The sequence below is a fragment of the Pan troglodytes genome, chromosome 17 (genome assembly GCF_028858775.2).
Source record: "Pan troglodytes isolate AG18354 chromosome 17, NHGRI_mPanTro3-v2.0_pri, whole genome shotgun sequence".
In the NCBI taxonomy this organism is placed as follows: domain Eukaryota; kingdom Metazoa; phylum Chordata; class Mammalia; order Primates; family Hominidae; genus Pan; species Pan troglodytes.
The window spans coordinates 60244730-60264301 of NC_072415.2; the positions used below are offsets into that span (position 1 = coordinate 60244730).

The following is a 19572-nucleotide window of genomic DNA, read 5'->3' on the forward strand; positions in this document are numbered from 1 at the left end:
GCAGCCCATTCCACCACGGAGGGGTTGAGGGGTGTTCAACTGACCACGTGCCCCTGCACCAAGCTAAGTCCACCTTCCCACAACACATACCCATTGCTGGTCATACTGCTTTTTGGAAGAACTCAGAGAGGAAATACATGAATTCCACATGATAGCCCTGCAGTATTTTAGGATTATATCTCCTTTTCCCTAGACTATAAGTCCTGGATCCCCAAGCCATTCGTCACATGCTATGGTTTCCAGGCATTTTGCTGTCCTGGGCATCTACCTCTGGATGAGCTGCATTTACTAAGATCCCCTTAAAATATGTCATTGAAATCAGAATATATTATCACGGAGTCACACCTTATTGGGAGGGAGTTGGCTTAATGCTAAAGTCAATATTAAAGCAAAAATCATGCAGCACCCAAATTACCCTTGGAAATCCCTTGCACTGCCCATGACGGTGGTGAGATGTTCTAACTTCAAGAGGCTCTGAACTGCCTAAAAAGACTCCCTCCTTCCTTCTCACTCTTGTCCCTGGGGTATCCCCAGTGAGCTTGTCAATGGTTCACACAACTGAAGTTATTTTTTCTCATTTTGTTGGTTGGTTCCTTGGGGATTTTTGTTCACTTATGCTTAGCACATATAACTGCATTTCTGAAATTTAAATGCATCCATGAGCCAGATGTACCCAAGCTGTAAAAATAGTTGCCACTGTTACTTAGTCCTCTTCAAAGGTGTTTTCCTAGAGTCTTCAAAAGTTCATCCTCCCTTGCATACCTGGTCCCTGATCAAAGTTTGGTCCCTGACCAAAACTTCTTGATGGTCAAAGAGCCACCACTCAGAGTTCACCCAAGGAACTTTGTAAAACTTCCATTCAAAAGTCTTTCTTTTTGCAAATTGTTGTCGTGATAATTAAAAGAAATCATAAAGAGGTTAATGTGATAGCAATCTTACTGTAGTACATAAAATCAACAGCACTATCCTTTTCTAAAGGCTGCAACAATTTAAGCAACTGCTTTTTTTGCTCCCATAAGACAAGTGTGCACTCATGAATGTCATTTATCATCCCAAGTGAAAAAGTTTCCAGCACAAGTTTCTTGCCTGTGTATTTATGGTTACATCTGAAGTCGTCTTAAACTATGTTAGCATGCCAGGACCATAGAAATCGTAGCTAACACTTATTCATTTAAGAGGAAACATGTTGTACTATAAGGGAGATAATGAGCATTGAGCTTTGAAAAAATTTCATATGACACCCTTGGTTAAAAAATTCCAAAACAGTAAAACTAAAACACAATTATATAAATCAGGATAACCCTAACTTCATGGAAACACAGGCCATCTTATTTTTTTTTAAAAGTTGGTGCCAAGTGAATTTTATCCAAAAATAAGCTTCAGCAAAGGACTACATGACAAAAAAAGGTACAGCTCCATGCAGAGGCAGCCCTGAAGATTCATGAAAATAGACGCCTCCATACTTTGAATATTACCGTGTTATTATACACTAAGGGGTGGGATGAGTTCTAGAGGAACTCATTTTAAGGTGGCAGCTACAATAATCAAATGCTTTTAACAGCTTGTAAACGTTTATGTTTTGGTTTTTATATACTCCCGTCTTTGCCTTCTTCCTCAAACAGCATTGTAATTTATGGGAATCATTCTCTTTGATGTCAATAATGTTCACTCAGCAAGCAAACAAAACTTCAGCCCTATCCCCCACCCATCCAATCAGGCTGTCTCCTGTAAGTCCTGCTCTCCTTAACTGCCTTGAGCCCCTCCCTCGAGTTGGTGGGAGGGATAGCAGTTTTCCAGGTGAACAAAGTAGGGATTCCAAGAGTTCTTTTTAAACTGCTCAGAGAGAACTGCTCTGAAGGCTGAAAGCCCCCAAATGATGTGGGTCTTCATCACCACCCACTGAACTGTGGTTCTAGACAGAGCATTCAGTCCTCCTAAACTGATCTGAGGCAGGGATAGGAAGGTATGTTGAGAGACTGACATGCAAGGCAGGCACACCCAGCCACAGGGAATAGCAAGAGGTGAAGCCTCCTGGAGCACTGTCTTCATGGCTGCCATGACAGCCAGGCAACCTCTAACTGCCTGCAGTAGAGGGGTGCCACAGCCCATCCTTCTTGTCATCTCCAAAGGCGAGAATATTGTTAAATACCTCCTTGATACACTACTCCTGAATAGCACTTATTGCACTGTAATCCTTAATAGCAAGGACTATGTCTTATTCACCTTTTACACCCGGCACCATGCTAAGCATCAAAAAGACTCTCGAATACTTGTGTCTGTTATGTAATACTACCCAACCCACCGAGGCTAAGAGTGGAAGACATCTCTGCTGTGGGGAGAGGGTAGTTGTGGTGCACACAATCAGCTGAAAGTGACCATTTTCACAAATCAGAGCGTTAAGAGCTTCGGACTCAGATCACCACCAATGCTCCCAGCCCAAACTGGCACAAAGTAGAATCAATGCCACTTCCCACTGATATAACACCCTGCTAAATCAGAAAGTGTGTATGACTGAAAAATATCAACTTCCCTGTCTGGTGCCATGAACTAGCTCAGATATTAACCACTGTTTGCCACAGTGAATAACTACGTAAAAAAATTCTCATTTCTTAGTATCCACAGTACTCAGCAACAGAAAACACTTGAGATGCATAAACGTAGCCCAGCAGGGAAGTGCAACGACTGACCCCCTAGCGAAACACAAAAAGCATAAGGCAAGATTTTAAATTCCAGTGTTAAGCCAAGAGTTTACTTATTGAGTGAGATTCAGCAGAAAACAGTTATAACCTAAATAATTTGGCTGGCACTCAGCTGCCTCACTTTAGATACAGGCTACCATTCCAGGGCTTCGGGTATTATTTACAGCTCCAGACACATCATCATTCTTTGGCCAGCATTTAGGCAGTTTCTGATTTCTGAGATGGTTCACACTGCAATGTGAGTGCAATTCAGATGGACATCTTCGCATCTGTCCCATTAACTAAGAACTCTCTCCACGGCTAGTGTTGTGTGACTCCAGTGGCCTGCTGAAAGGGGTTTGGTTTCACACTGCCAGTCAGATTTCAGGGATGTTAACACAGTGAGCCATCCCTAGAGCCTTTATTAAGGATGGATTACAGAAGGTTAAAGTGTGAGGCAACTAAGGGAGTGGAGGAAGCAACTGGAGGGGAAAAAAAAAGTGAGGACCTAGAACACTTTTAGAAGAGGAGATAAAATCCAAGGAAAAAATGTTTATTATTATACTAATAAATAAATGGCAAATCTTAGGGCCGATGGCCCAGCATTATTTTTAGGGGGTGACAGCAGGTTAAAGCTCTTCCAGACATGAAAACCACCAGCCACCACCAGAATGTAGGCAGAGATTGATAATAGTTTAGACTCAGGCAGAAGGATGCAAGTTCCACAAATAACCACAATCCAGCAAGAAGTGGAAACCAGGCCTAGAACAAGTCTCCCAAATCCAGTTCTACAAGAGACACAGCAACTGTATTTGATGCACCCAAAGTAGAAAAACCAGGTCTCTGGTACCAGCAACCTCCAGTTTTGATGGAAACATGGTTCCCAGTGACTAAGCCATCTTGGGAAGTTCCTTCATCTGAAGTGGGCAAAGCTACCTGAACCGGGTATAGGAAGCTGCCCAGGAGTCAGCAATTAAGAGGCTGCCTTCTACAAAAGCTTCAGAGCTTGGGTCATAATGACAGGGACAGCGGTGCATAGTGGAGCCAATCTAAACTGGAACCAGAGACTCAGAAAGGGCATTAAAACCACACAGCAGAGGTGAGAAGACAAGGAAAAGGGCCAAGGACAAGAGTAACTGAGTCTCCTTGCCAGCACTAGCACAGAAGGCAATGCACCCCTGCTGCTGATGGGACAGCCTGCTCTCTAAAGCCATGGAAGACTTCAGAATTATTCTGGTCCCCTAGTACTGTGCTGGCCTATTAGGCCACAGTTCTCAGACCAGCTAAGCCTGGTTCCCGAAAGAGCCTCACCTCCCTTAATGCCTAAAGCATCCTTAGAATGAAGCCTATGCCTTGCAGTGCCCTTGGACCCAAAATAGCCAAGAATACCAAGCGCTAGGAGGGACAAAGATAGACACAAGCATCCTGTTGGTGGTATCAATGCGGGATGCTCTTCTCAACACAAAGTGCAGGAAGGTCCATAACCATAAGCTATGGAACACTTAAGTCCGGACCTCTAGGGCTGAAGATCTGACAGGTGGTCCTCAAAACCAGGATCTTAAGATTCCTAAGGGCCTTCTCCACACCTGAAAAGGAAAAGCATGTTGTAACCTCGAGGTTCCCCATCAATGCTGGTGCTTTGTTAGGTGAGAGGACCTGATCCAAGGCTGCCCACTCAGAACCTGAGGAGCTGGAGCCAGTGATTCAGCAGACAGAGCTCCCTTCCCAGCCACTCTGGCGCCCACCACACTGCCCTGCACTGGGCTGTGGCTTCCCAAGGACATGACCTTCTCCTAGTGATGTGGCTATCAGCAACTAATACAGTTCACATGTTACCTCATTTCATCAACAAGCCTGAGGGATGTCCTAGACTCTTGCTCCTGGTTTACAGATAACTGAAGTCTAGAGGTTATGCCTAAGATTACACAGCTAGAAAGCTGAGAAACCAGGACTCAAAACCCAGGCCAATCCCCCATCTAAACACCTAACCTCTGTTTTCCAGTCCTCCTTCCCACCTACCTGCTCCCCGAGTTTAGTTTTTACACTGTGGTAAGATACACAAAATTTAGCATTGTCATCTTTTTAAATGTACAGATCAGTGGCATCAAGTACATTCACACTGTTGTACAACCCTCGCAACCACCCGTCTCCAAAGCTTTGTTTTAATCTTGAAAGACTGAAATTCTGTGTCCATTAAAAACCCTGCTATCACTCTACTTTCTGTCTCTATGAATTTGACCATTCTAGATACCTCATATAAGTGGAAACACACACTTATCTTTGGGTAACTGGCTTATTTCACTTAGCAAAATGCCCTCAAGGTTCATCCTTGCTGTAGCAGATGTCAGAATTTCGTTGTTTTTTAAGGCTGAATATATCCCACTGTGTGGGCAGACCACATCTCATTCATCCATTCATCATTCCTTGGAATAGTCAAAAGGGTGCTCCCTGCTTTTGACAATCATGGATAATGCTGCTCCACCTCCTTATCTTTCATTCACTTACATTCAGCACCTGTCATCCTGCCTGACACAGCAGGGGGAAGAGAGTAAAAAGAGTATTCGCCATCCACTTTCAAAAGTGCATTTTAGGAAATTAGGTGCAATGGGCTTTCCATGTGATTTTTAAATCAATAGATATTTATTAATGCTATTATACTTGTCATAAAATTGAAGTAATTATATGTTCATACACTAAGTTAATTGTACTAACATACATATAATTTAAGTGGAACTATAAATCAGCATAACTATAAAATTCTGTCTTTAAATTGTTAACCAAACAGACCAGAACTGCTACATCCAAATGAGTATTTTCCTGACAATTTGGAAAGCTCTACATTTATTGATCACTGGGAACATTCAAAGCCTAACTGTAACTCCAGATGATGATGGCTAGTAAGAGGCCTCACAAAATTGGCATCCATACCTGGAAGCAACACACAGTCCACAATAGCAAGATAGTCAGTGAGTCCTCACCTTACTCAACCAGCTTAGTTGTGTGAATAACTTAACTATTTCTAGAACAGAAAGCCTATCTTCCAGACAAAGATATTGTCACCATAGGGAGGACTCAAAAGCACACACCATCAGGTTTGAAGCCAGTTTCATAAGATTTATTGATGAGCTACAGCATCTGCACCCCTCTGCCCAAGTGACCACCCCAAAGGAAACAGAACACCTTCAGACGGTGCAGGATGTAGCATGCTGGTCATAAAAATCCATCACATTTTATGGGCATTGCCATCATTTTGGTGCCTGCAGCTTGTTTCATAGTCACACACATACACACAGTAAAATGGCAATTAAAAGGGCAAGCAGCTTGAGAGCAAAGAAACACTAGTTTCTGGCTGAGGAGACATTCATTTTCCTTACTTTACAAATAAATATTATCCCTCATTACGGAATTCAGGCAAATTGAAAATGTGATTAAATCTGATGATGGGATAAGATAAGGCAATTTATCTCCCTTTAACATACTAATACCTCCTTAATGCTTATTCATATGACAAATGAACCGTTGGATTAGAAGAACTCAAGGTCAAAAGCCTACTTTTGCCAGGGTGGGCTCTTTCTCCCAGCCTCATGTGCTGGCTGTAACATATCCCAGTGGTGAGACAGTGCTCCAAACCTTTGTTGCCTGCGTGATGAATACGAAACATGGTCTGAACCTTCAGGCAAAAACTATGAGTACTGTTATCTTTTCTAGGTGAGAGAAGAGAACAACTTGATCTAGTTTTTCTTCCTGGATTCACTGTTTTCTGTTCTGAAAGCCACTGGCTTTGCTACATCTAACAGGACAGGTGGATATCCATACATGCCCCCACCTCATCATGCAAATACCCATGGGTCTTCATAAGACTGGTTTTGGGGCTGTTTGTTTTCTTCCTTTGGCCAGCTTGGCAGAGAAAGATTGTTAATAAAACCTTTTGAGTTAATTGGGGGAAAAATAGGAGACCGTGCTCTTAACAAATGATACCCTTGAGAAGGTAAGGGCAAAAATATGTGCCCAAAATAACGTGTAAAATTAGGATATTCAAACACAAGGCAGTTAAATTAACTCTCACATCCATGAATGTTACTTTGCTGATATTCTACATTCACACCTTGTGCTAAGCCTTTAAGCACTGTCATAAAAAAAGAAAAACATTTAATTATCTCCTGACAGGGGCTCCACATTCCATAGACTTTGGCAAGTGCCAGAGGAAACAGATGGGCTTTCTACTGGTTATGCCAAGCCAAAAGCCTTTCCAAAATCACAGAAGGTAATGTTACAGTCAAGGAAGGTGGCTCCTTGGTGAGGAGAAGACTTTCCTCAAAGAGCCATGCCTAGAACCAGGGTGTGGGGGGTTGGGGGGTTGTAGGTGAACTTTAAACCAATTCAATGATATTTGTTGAGTTCCTACAGCATGCAAAACCCCACCCTGGGAACTGTGAGGGATGTGAGGCTAAGATTCTACCTACAACTTCAATGACAGCAATTTTGCAAATATACACACTCAACCACCAATTGCGTACCCAAAACAAAGAGTAGTGAAACAGTGAATCTAAAAACTACCTATGACCTCAAAGCTTTTGATTTGGCATTGCATCTTTTAATTTGGCATTATAACTCATCCTATTTTCAGCAGAACCACCTTTTTTGGATAACTGATGATGCACGGTAATAAAATGAATACCTGTGAACTCACTACCCAAATTAGACTGTTAATAGTACAGTTTCCCATGCTGCTCCCCTGCCACTCCCACCTCCCAATAATTATTCTAGACTGTTTTCTTTTCCTTCATTCCCTGGTGTTTCCTCAATTTTATCATATATATATATAGATATATATATCTCCTTCAATACTATTCATTTTGTTTCAGAAATTCTAAGAATGGTATTATTCCGTACGTATTCCTCTCTAAAGCACATTAAATGATGATACCTAAGCTAGGCCTTTGACTAAACAAGAAGATGCGGAATGGCTTCCAGGAGTCTCAGGTCATGGCCCAGAAAGAAAGCAAAATGCCTATTAAAATGTCAAGCATGGTAGGAAGGAGGCAGCTTTTCATTGGAGGATGTTAAGTGGGAGATGGAGCCAGGAAAAGTGGACCAAGGCCCTGAGAATGAAAGGATGGTTAGTTTTAGATCAGAAATACCCAATTTTAAGCTCCTTGAATTTCAGGTATGCTGTGGTTTAGATATGAATCATTTGTCCTCAAAGCTCATGTTGAAATTTGATCCCCAATGTGGCGGGGGTGGGAGGCGGGGCCTAGTGGGATGTGTTTGGGTTATAGGGGCGGATCCCTCATGAATGGTATGGTGCTGTTCTCATGGTAGTGAGTTCTCACTATAGTGAGACTGGATTCATTCTACTGGGAATGGATTCATTCCCACGACAGTGACTTGTTATGACAGGATGCCCCTCAGATTTTGTCTTTTTGCACATGTCTGCTTCTGCTTTGACATTCTCCACCATGTTATGACATCAGGACAGCCTTGCCAGAAGCCAGGGCAATGCCCTTGAACTTCCCAGCCTACAGAACTGTGAGCTAAATAAACCTTTTTAAAATAAATTACCTAGTCTCGGGTATTCTGTTGCAGCAACACAAAATGGACTGAGACAGTGTACTTCGTTACACTTTGCCTTTTTGAAGATGTGGATCTCGTTTGGGACTACATGGCCTAAGGAAAACCAAAAGCAGGGGTTCTGCCTACATTTGGGACCGAATTTTAAGAAGCACCAGGATGCACGTGGGGCTGGGTGTGGTAGTGGTGGCAGTGGCAAAAGAACACAAGCAGGATCAGACCACCTGCCGTTCTTTCTGCACATGGACTCGATCCTTCTCTGATCTTGGTGGGTTTTCTGTTGCTGGGGCAGGGAGAGTTGCAGGGCAGTGCTAGGCAGAAAGGACCCTCTATATTAGGGCCCCTTATATCCAAATGATGTTCTGACTCACCATAAATGGGACAGATAACCTCATGGAAGGCAGTAGAACACAGTGGTCAGAAGCTGGGCCCTGAAGCCAGGCAGCTTTGGGAAAGTCACATAAGCCTGTGTTATTGTTAAATGAGCTAACATGTAGTGCTGAGAAGTGACCTGGCACAAAAGCACGCCATAACCAGTAGTTGTCCAACTAGAGGGTTCAAAATACATAAGCTCAGAACAAATGAAGGGGAAAATACATGCCAAGGTGCTTTATTCTTTAAATGTATATATTGTATCCTGAATATTCTGGTTTCCATGTTTTCCTATCTCAAAATATAGAGTGGACTGGGTGCTGTGACTCATGCCTATAATCCCAGCACTTTGGGAGGCTGAGGTGGGAGGATCACTTGAGGCCAGGTGTTCAAGACCAGCATGAGCAACATGGTCAGACCCTATCTCTACACACACACACACACACAGAAAAAAATATATATATATATTATTTTTAAGTTAGCTGGGCATGGTGTCGCATGCCTGTTCCCAGCTACTTGGGAGGCTGGGGTGGGAGGATTGTTTGAGCCTAGGAGATTGAGGCTGTAGTGAGCCATGATTGCACCACCACACACACTCCAGCCTGGGTGACAGAATGAGACCCTGTCTCAAAAAAATAAAAAATATAGAGTAGTCATTTAAATGAGCAAAAACAGTTATAAATAATGCCAGTTAATACAAACAAGAAATATAAGGAAAACAACACATTGTTCCCAGTGATCAATAATGTAGAGCCTACCAAGTATGTGAACAGAGGCTCAACCCTCCAATGAAAGTCAACTTTAAAACATGTGTAAAACATTTAGTATGAATAAGAATTTTAAAAAAAAGAGAGAGAGAGAGAGAGAAAGAACAATGACCCGAACTTAGAGTGGCGAAGAAACAGACTGGTTCTCTTGTGGTGGCTATTGGCCATATCAATGAAGACTATAGATGTGCATGCCAGCAATTCCACCTTTAGGAATTTATTCTGAGAAAATAAATGAGGTTACAAGAACAATCTTTCACAGTATCAAAAGATTAACAATTTATTAGTATGTTCAAAAAAGCTAGAAGATAGGATCTTGAATGTTTCTAATGCAAAGAAATGATAAATGTTTGAGGTGGTGGATAACCTAATTGCCCGATTTAATCATTATACATTGTATATGTGTATTAAAAAAATCACTTGAACCCCATAAATTTGTGCAATTATTACTGTCAACAAAAAACAAAAGGAAAATAATTGGAACCAACCTAAATGCTCATCAGCATGGGAATGGTTAAACACATTACAGTATATGGCATCAGATCTTGGCAATTTAAAAAATGTATATTTTTAAGAAAAAATTACAGTACATCCATATGCTGCCTTGTGCAGCCATTAAAAATGGCAAAATTGCCTTTGTAGGCTACAGGAAAAGATAGCCATAGATTAAGATTTAGAGTAATAGACATGGCATGATCCCATTTGTTTTGAGTACATATTGTGCATAAGTCTAAAGCAGCACTGCCCAAGAGAAACAGAATGCAAACTACAACTGTGAGCCACCTGTGGTACTTTAAATTTTCTAATAACCACATTTAAAAGGTGAATTGAACAGAATATTTTAGCCAATATATAAATAACAATCACTTCAACACATAACCAATATAAGAAGTATGAAGGATATTTCGCATACATTTTTCTAAGTCTTGGAAACCCAGTGTGTACAGTACTGCACCCTTCCAGCTCATCCCAAGCTGGGCCAGCCTCATCGCAAGTGCTCAGCAGCCACATGCAGTTACCCTGTTGGACAACGGAGGTCCAGAGAACATGCCTAAGTGGTCAAGAGCAGCTGTTTCTGGGAATGAGACTACAGAGCTTTTGTCTTTCCTGCATTGTATGGATTGTTTCAATAATCATTTGTATTCACAGAGGGAAAACAGAAGCATTGTGAAAAATGCTTTTTAATTTTCCTTTAAAGCTATAATAAGAGACCAGAAAGCACAGGTTAAACTTAAAACTTCTTTCGGACTGCTCTTGCTCCTTCCCCAGGGTTGGTGGGGAGTACCATATCTTGTCTACCGCTCTCATAGTTCATGTTTGTAGCAATCCTACTTCCTCTTTCACCAAGTCTCCTTGTGATCAAGACCCCTTCAGGACAGCAGGGAAGCGTTAGGGGAAAAAACATGCTAGCCACATAATGCTGACTGCCACCCAGCATGGTGACTGGAGGGAGAAGCAAACTAATGAACAGTTGCCAACACTATGTTAGACAAGCACTTCACATGGATTAGGATTATAAGCCTCCAGTAACCTTCCCATGGTGCAGGTACCACCCCAATTCTTCAGATAAAGAAATCAAGGCTTAGAAAGTATCTGTTCCAATGTGTCGGAGCTGAGAGCGCCACAATATCCAGGGTGTCCACCTCAAGATCATAGTCACAAAGGCCTTGGAAATGCCCATACCAAGCTCCTGATCTTACCCTTATTAACACCATGCTATCAGACAACTGCATTTCTTCATTAAAGAAAAGCAAATCCCAGGCATCATTTGCAAGAACCCCAGATCCTGACATTTCTCCTCTAAGCTCTTTCGTAAATCTCCAAATGTAAATAAATGCTTTCACTTAGACAAACCATTTTCATCCCAAACCCAACATGTCAAAAATCAAGAATTATCCCTGCTCCAACCTGACTTCTGTCCACACTCAAGGTGGATATTTCAAGTTCATAGTTGACTCTTCTACTTCCCTTGCCCTTAATAAAACATTTATTGAGTTCTAGTCTCTGTAATTTCTACATAACTACAAAAAGTAGTAATGAGTACACCTAGCAACCAGATCTTCATTTCTAAATTCCATTCTTCAATAAAAGGAAACTGACAGGCATCAGCTTAACCAAGGGATCAAAGTGATCCGTCAGTAACAAGACACATTGATATCACTGTCTCCTGAGGTGATGCAGTGAGAAAGGCACAGCATTTATGATGTGTTCTTGCCCAAAATTCACAACCTCCATGTAAGCATAAGACAGTCTGACAAACCCATAATAATTCTACAAAATTATTGAGAAATGCTTTTTTTTGGGGGGTGGGCGGTGGGCGGACAGGGTCTCACTCTGTCACCCAGCCTGGAGTGCAGTGGCACAATCACAGCTCACTGCTACCTCAACTCCCAGGCTCAAGCAATCCTCCCACCTCGGCCTCTAGAGTAGCTAGGACCACAGGTGCATGCCATCACACCCAGCTAATTTTTTCTATTTTTTGTAGAGACGAGGTCTTGCTATGTTGTCCAGGCTAGTCTCGAACTCCTGGGTTTAAGGGATCCTCCCATCTTGGCCTCCCAAAGTGCTAGGATTACAGGTGTGAGTGACTGTGCCTGGCTTGACCAATGTTCTTCAAGTGTCAAGGTCATGAAAGACAAAAAACTGAGCAACTGTCACTAGAGGGGGGCAGGGAGCTACAACCCTAAAGGCAATGTGGAACCCTAAACAGGATCCTGGCCCAGAAAAAGAACATTAGTGAAAAAGGTGAGCTCTATAGACCAGTTAGTAGTATTACAGAAATGTTAACCTCCTGGTTTCAATAATTGCACTATGGTTATATGACATGTTAACACTGGAGCAATCTGGAAAAATATAGAAACTGCACTATTTTTGCAATGTTTCTGTAAGTCTATATTTCAAAATAGTTAAAAATAGTGCTATAATTATCCCCACATACATCTAAGCTCATACCTGTCCCTATGCTTAAACTCACTCTCCCCTGTCTCCTCCTGACAGAACATCCTTCTTTACAGCCTCCTCATGCATTTCAAATCCTATTCATTCTTTAGGCCCCAGTCATGTCCCACTACACCTTAAAGGAAGCCTTTCCCGCAATACTGTAGCCCACCAGACCAACACTTCTACAAAGTGCCTGTAACTTCTACAAAATGCCTGTAACTTGTAGAGGAGTATGTGCACTCCTCTAATGACACACAGATAATCCTGTATTGTTAGTGTACTTTGTGTATTTAGCTTTTATCACCAAACACACTGAAGGCTCCTAAAAACATCTGGTATGGCCTCTGTTCTCCAGAATCTCAGCCTACTTAGATAAAGCATCACATAAAAACTATCAACAAGGCTGAGGTGGGTAGATCATGAGGTCAAGAGATTGAGACCATCCTGGCCAACATGGTAAAACCCCGTCTCTACTAAAAATACAAAAAGTAGCCGGGAGTGGTGGCACACACCTGTAGTCCCAGTTACTCAGGAGGCTGAGGCAGGAGAATCACTCGAACCCAGGAGGCAGAAGTTGCAGTGAGCTGAGATCGTTCCACTGCACTCTAGACTGGTGACACAGTGAGACTCTGTCATAAAAAAAACAAAAAACAAAAAAAAAAACACCTATCAACAAAGGAGGGCAGGGCAAGAGCCTGCTCAATGAGTACAGGTTACAGGCCATTGGAATATGCCACATCCACAAGTCACAAGTAGAAACTTCAAAATTCTGATGATCGCCAACAGGGTGAAGCAGGATCCACTGGGCTTATAGGCCCATCTGAAAACGGGGAGCAGAGGATCAACGGAATTGGAACTAGGGATGAGAGAAGGAAAAAACCACATGCAAGACAGAGAATGAGCCTCAGAAGTAAAGTGACAGCTTGACACACAACCTCCATGCTTCTCTTCAGCCTTTCCTGGGACCCTAGAGGGGCCAAAGCCCTTGAGATTCTCAACATCCACTAAGCTAAGCCACCATGAGTTATGGTTAACTTGGGCTCCTAGAATCTGATCCTGAGACAAGGATTCCTGCTCAAGAGACTTGTAAGGTAGTGTTTTCTGGAAAAGACTGGTAGGGGAGTAGAGAAGGTGGACAAGAGAGGGAAGGAAGTCAAGCTAACATGTGATACTAAGGAAAGTCCCAAGCATGGTAACTTTAGTTCAACTGTACAAAGAAACTGAAAACAGTATGGGCCATACTTTAGAGCTGTTCCATTCTCAAGGTGACAAGATAGGAAACTAATGTCATTACAGTGCCATTGGTTAAGGACTGTTCCCTTTTGCAGAGTGTCAATTCCCAGGCTCCCTATGCACACAGGCAAAACAGCTTCAGGAGCTTTGACAAAGAGATGGGTGCTGGCTATTGGGAGTGAGCTAACACCAAGGCAGTATGCAGGGAAGGGAGTAAGGGGGAAACAAGAGGAGTACTAACAGCATCTGCTGACACTTTTCAAGTCCTCATGTCTTTAACACTGTCACCACTTTTTGGAAAAAAGAACATCACTCAGAGCCACCAGCAAAAGAAGGAATCATCAGCCCCTCCAGCAGGGGTGACTGGGTACAGAGGAAACAGGTGGCTCTTGCTGCCTTCAGACTGACACTTGGGAGAAACTTACATTACCTGAGGTATAGGTAAGGGACTGTTAAAGGACACCTGCCCAACAGCACAGAAGATCTATTTTTCAAATGATTGGTCCCAAATCAGCGCCCTTAGTAAAGGCTCCTGGGTGCAAAGCTGCCATACATATGGTGTGTCTGCCAGTAAAGTAACCTCCCAGCAGCACTCAAAAACCCACTGCTCAGACACTACCTATCAATTAGAAGCCAAGCAGGAAAAAAGGTTATTTGAAGGCACTGGTTTCAAGGCACCAGCTTCAATTTGATGATTTCTCATTCACTCTGCTGGCTAGAATCAAAGTAGCATATTGAAAATCCAGGTATTTGAAATAGCAGTATTTAAATTTTTTGTTCCAAGTAACTCTTCTATAGATAAGAGTTGTATTATTCAGCCTGAGAAGGAGAGGTTACATTTTATGCTTTAAAATCAGACTACTATCTGCAATCATCATAATGAAATGGTATTCACCATGCTTGCACATGTGTGGGCTTCTTTCTGGATCTATGCAAAGCAAAGCCCACATTGTCTTTTCCAATGGGTTGGAAGCCAAGCACTCACACAGACCACATGCATGCCACTGTGACAACAGAGACCATCATCAGCTCCACCTTTGGAGCTGATGTGAGAGTGAATGAGACTGACTCACTTTGACATCACCCTGAAAGTGTCTGGCACTGACTGGTGCTCTTTCTCCATCCAGAAAAACCTCACTACAAAGAAAACAATTTCTCAAAGGTGAGGTGTTGGGTCTTCTGAGAACAGGAGTGTCTCTGTTCAAAGAGAAGTGCCCTTTGGCCCCCGACCTACCAAAAAAAATCACATAACATATAAACTGCCAGTTGAAGGGAACAGATCAAGAAGAGCAAGAACACATTTAATTGGATGGAGGGAAAAAGAAACTATTTTCTTAGATAACTAGAAATACACTAATTTCTTACTGAACACTATTTAATACAAGCTAATATATATTTAAATGTTTCATATTCCAATAATAACATCTTCTAACTGTCACAAAAGCAACAGGTATAATCAAAGGGCTTTAAATTTTCCATTCCCAAAAATGTATAAATGCTGTTAGCATAATGGGTAATTATTTCCATCATACATAATACATTGATGTGTGTGTCTGGCTCCAGTGTTCATCACATTAGGAAAGCCCACTCGCAAGTTAAAAATAAAAGGGAACATTGGCTATTTTGATAATACACTAAAATGAATAATCTCTAAGAAACAAAGTGAATCTGAGTAGCAGGCACGACTTCCCTGTGTAACTTATGATTCACATGCATACTGAGAAGCCAGCTTGGCAAGTGGGGAGACCATGGTTAGGCAACTACACAACTGCTTCTCATAGTAAAGCACAAGTGTGTTAATTGCCAGGAAGAATAACAACTGCTCAAAACATAAATCTAGAAGATACTGTCTTGGGTCCCAGAAAATCTCCTTAATTTCATAATCAAGACCCTAAATGATTAAGAACTGGAAACCCATTAACAGAGCAAGGTGCAGCCCAGCAGCCCTTAGGGAAGAACTCTAATATTTGTTTGGGATTAATTATGCCAACCCCTCACACCAATGAAGCTACTTTTTAAGTGTCTTATATCCAAGACCTTTCTCTGGTGACACCAGTTTTGTACATCTCCATAACCTGAGAAAAAGTACACTGAAACCCAAGTTCAGACTCCCACTACTTCATCATTCCTAAGAATTAACATGCAATGTATTCATTTCTAACTAAAAATCAAATTGAGTGTTTTCTCCTACAAGTATTGTCTTTAAAAGCAATCAGATATTAATTCTTGTTCTTCAAAACTAGGGCTCCGAAGATTAAGGGTTTATTCAATTGTCCATTAGCCTCATATGAGCACTATTCAAGGTCATGGAAAATGCATATCATGGAAAAAAATTCACATGGATTTCAGAGTTTTCTGCACCAAAACAAACCCATAGTTTTATACTTGCTATAACAAGTATGAATGGGATCTAGAACAGGGTCTAGTTTGAGGCACTAAGAAAGTTAAGTCATCAGTTTGAAAAGAAGCCCCTATCAGGGCAACATGAATTCTACTAAAATTGAAGCAAGACCAAACATCAAATTTATGACGAAGTGTGGAGAGAAGAATTGTGAAATCATGACTTTATGAAAAGTTTATGGGGACAAAGAAATCAGTTTTTAAGTGGATAATTCATTTGAAGAAGGGACGAAGCGATGTCGAAGATGAAGCCTGTACCAGCAGACCATCCACACCCATTTGAGAGAAAAAAAAAAAATGTAGCTTGTTTGTGCCCTAATTGAAGAGGGCTGACAATGGTAGAAACAATAGCCAACACCACAGACATCTCAATTGGTTCAGCTTACATGATTCTGACCGAAAACAAAGTTGAGCAAAGTTCGCACTTGATGGATACCAAAACTGCTGCACCCAGATCAACTGCAGACAACAGCAGAGCTTTCGATGGAAATTCTAAACAAGTGAGATCAAGACCCTGAAGCATTTCTTTGAATTGTAACGGGATGAAATGTGGCTCTCCCAGTACAATCCTGAAGACAAAGCCCAATCAAAGCAAAGACTGCCAAGAGGTGGAAGAGGTCCAGTCACAGCAAAGATGGACTGGTTCAGAGCAGAGATCACAGCAACATTTTGGGGGAATGCTCAAGCCATTTTGCTTGTTGTCTTTCTAGAAGGCCAAATGATGAAGACATCTGCTTATTATGAGTGTCTTTAGGAAGCCAAAGCTTTAGCAGAAAAACACCCAGGAAACTTCACCAGAAAGTCCTTTTCTGCCACAACAATGCTCCTCATTCCTCTCAAAGAAGAGCAATTTTGCAAGAGTTTCTGTGGAAAACTATTAGGCGTCCACCTCACAGTCCTGATTTGGCTCCTTCTGACTTTGTGTCCTAATCTTGAAGTAAATGACGTGCATCTTTTCCAGTTAATAATGTAAAAGAGACTGCATTGACATGGTTAAATTCCCAGGACCCTCAGTTCTTTAGGGACGAACTAAGTGGCTGGTATAACTTAAAAAAGTGTCTTGAACTTGATGGAAACTGTGTTGAGAAATAAAGTTTATATTTTTAATCTTTTAACTCCATTTTCCCCCCACAAACTTTCCCCCTCATATAATACAGCAATTCAATATTGCCTGACAAAGGACTTTGACACATTGTAGGTATATTCAGTTGAGTCACTCCTTTTACTTAGGAGCACAAGTTGTATCTCCATGCACTTTAATGTAACAAAGCTTCGGCTCTTTGAGCACTCCAGTTCAGATTTTTCCCCTGCCTCACTGGCTTCCAGCCTCCAGTCCCAGCTCCTGAAAACCCAACCGGCTTCAGTGAAAGAACTGAAAGCTGAGCTTTTAGGGATCCTCCCAATACCTCCACAGCTAAGAGGGGTGGGGTGCCGTTCCAGGGCCAGAACTGCCACAGAATTCACGCCCTGGCTCCCACCTCCTCCCCTCCTCCCCCAGAGGCCGTCGCCCATCCCTGATCGCTGCACAGGTGGCCCCTGGTGGGCTCGGAAGCGGTATTTGAGGCTGCTGCGGCCCCACCCCCAGCCAGGTGACAGCCTCCGCGGCCACCTTCCTGAGCATGAACTCATCCCGGCCCTGCTCCCCTCCAGGAGGAATGGGAGAGTTGAAAATTCCTCAAACTTAGAAGGGTGGCCAGCCCACGGAGCCGAAGGGCTCCCACATGGGCTAGACAGCCGCGTGTGATCGCCAGGTAAGGACGCTGAAGTGACTGTTCCTACCCAGCCCAGACCTGTTGGCCCGGGCGGGTGTCCCGGGAATCGCATACCCACGCAACGCGCGTGGACACCACACGCACACACAACTCTGCATGGAGGCGTGTGCACAGGCACTGTTAAACGTGTTTTGGCCACCCAAGAAGACGAACAGGAAAACCAGGCATTGGACTATCCAAAACTTGTTTTCTTAAAGGGGCATGGGGCACATGTGAAGAAAAGGCCTTTGCCCCTCTCACTACTGACTCCAGGTTGAAACTCGAGGGGTCCTGGGCGGCTGCAGCGCTGCCGCGAGCTCCCCCGGAAGCGGTGGCTTGTCCCTAACTTTAACCACAGCAACTGCTGCGGAACGCGGGCGTCTCCGCCCGGGCTGCACCTGTTCCCGATTCGGAGCACCCAGCCTCGCACATCCCTTCTGACCTTGAAGGCATCCTGAAACTCACACCCTGCTCCCGGTTCGACTTTACTCCAACCCCCTCCCCGCAGTCACTGAAGCCCTCTTTGTACCAAAGGGGCCGCGTCAAAACATCCATCCCCAGCGAATTCACAATGCTCTTCCCTGGGGTCTCCGGAGACAACGGCGCACCCCTCTACCCATTGCTTACCCTCACTCCATCTAGCCGCCGCGCCCTCACGCCAGGTTGTCTCCTCCCTCTCCACCAAGTCCAGAACCCCCACCTCTCCCAAGTCCAGGGTTCCCTGTTGTGGGTATGCGGGAGGAAAGGACGCCTCGGAGGCGCGCCCTCGAGAGCCGGGGCCGCAGAGCCCCCTGGGGAGGGGTCCACGGCGGGGACAGGGGACAGCGGCGGGAGCACCGCGGGGGCCCGTCCCGCGCACGGCGCTCAGAGCTGGCAGGGTCGCCCGGCCATTCGGGGAACTCGGTTGGAGCCGAGCCCAGGCAACGAAAGTGAGGGGCGCGGCGGGGAGGGGGCGACAGCCCTGGCTTGGTGCTGAGCCGTGGCGCTGCGGAACCTCTAGGAGCCGGGTGGCCGGTCAGTGCGGGCGTTCCCGGAACCGCCAAACTTTCTTCGCCAACCGAAGTTAGGGACTCCGAGGACGGTGACGAGGAGGACACCGCGGAGGGGGGTCTCCCGTCACCTCCCGCCTCCAGTAGCCGAGGGAGAAGGCGACCCTGAGTACTAGGTGGCCCCGAGCGCGCCACCCCGGCCCCGCGGCGCCTCCCTCGCGGCCGCGCTCACCTGGCTGTAGAGCTCGCCCACCGACATGGCCCGGGCCGGGCGGGGCTCGGGCCCCGGCTCCTGGCTGCCCCGCGGCTCTCAGTCCGCGGCTGGCCCGCCTGGCGCCATGTTTCCGGGCTGGCCTGGAGTTTCTCGATCTTCTCGCTCTTCTCCGACCTGCCCCGCCAGCTTCCCGCAGGCGCCGCGGCCGGCTCGCTCCCGGCGGCGCGACCTTTACTCCCGCCGCGGCGGCGCAGCTACGGCCGGACAGGAGTTGCGAGCGCCGGGGGAGGAGGCCGCGCCGCACCACTCCCCGCCCAGGTGTGGGGAGGAGGCGAGGACCGGCGAGGAGGGAGGACCCGCTCGCGTCAGAGCGGACGGCCCGTGCGCCGCCGCGCCTCTGAGCCCTGCCGGTGCCCGGCCCGACGCGCCCTCCCGCGCCCCCGCTGCCACCTGGGCCTCCGGGCCGGGGGCGGGGCGCTCAGAGAGGAGTTCGGGGACCGGCGCGGGCCGCCCCCTGCTGGACGCCGCGCGCGCGCAGGCACAGGTGCGCCCTGGTGCCCGCACCTGCCCTGCCGCGCTCCGCTTCCACCCGCACCGGGCCCCGCGGAGCCCGGCACGCACGCGGTGCAGACAAGAAAAGGGGAGAGGAACTAACCA

The 19572-nt window shown here is 44.9% G+C and overlaps 1 protein-coding gene across 2 annotated transcripts in view; it reads right to left on the minus strand.

Moving 5' to 3' along the window:
- The window catches only part of MYO5B (myosin VB), a 371041-nt gene extending 351727 nt beyond the window's left edge, over window positions 1-19314 (minus strand). Inside the window, exon 1 of one of the 2 annotated variants that reach the window (XM_003953284.6) lies at window positions 18934-19314. In XM_003953284.6, coding sequence (XP_003953333.4) covers window positions 18934-18960 — 27 coding nt within the window. In that variant the 5' untranslated portion in view covers window positions 18961-19314. Of the gene's footprint in view, window positions 1-18339; window positions 18464-18933 lie in introns of those variants that run through there. The other variant, XM_016933688.4, reaches the window with a different exon arrangement.
- Between the last annotated feature and the right edge of the window lie 258 nt (window positions 19315-19572).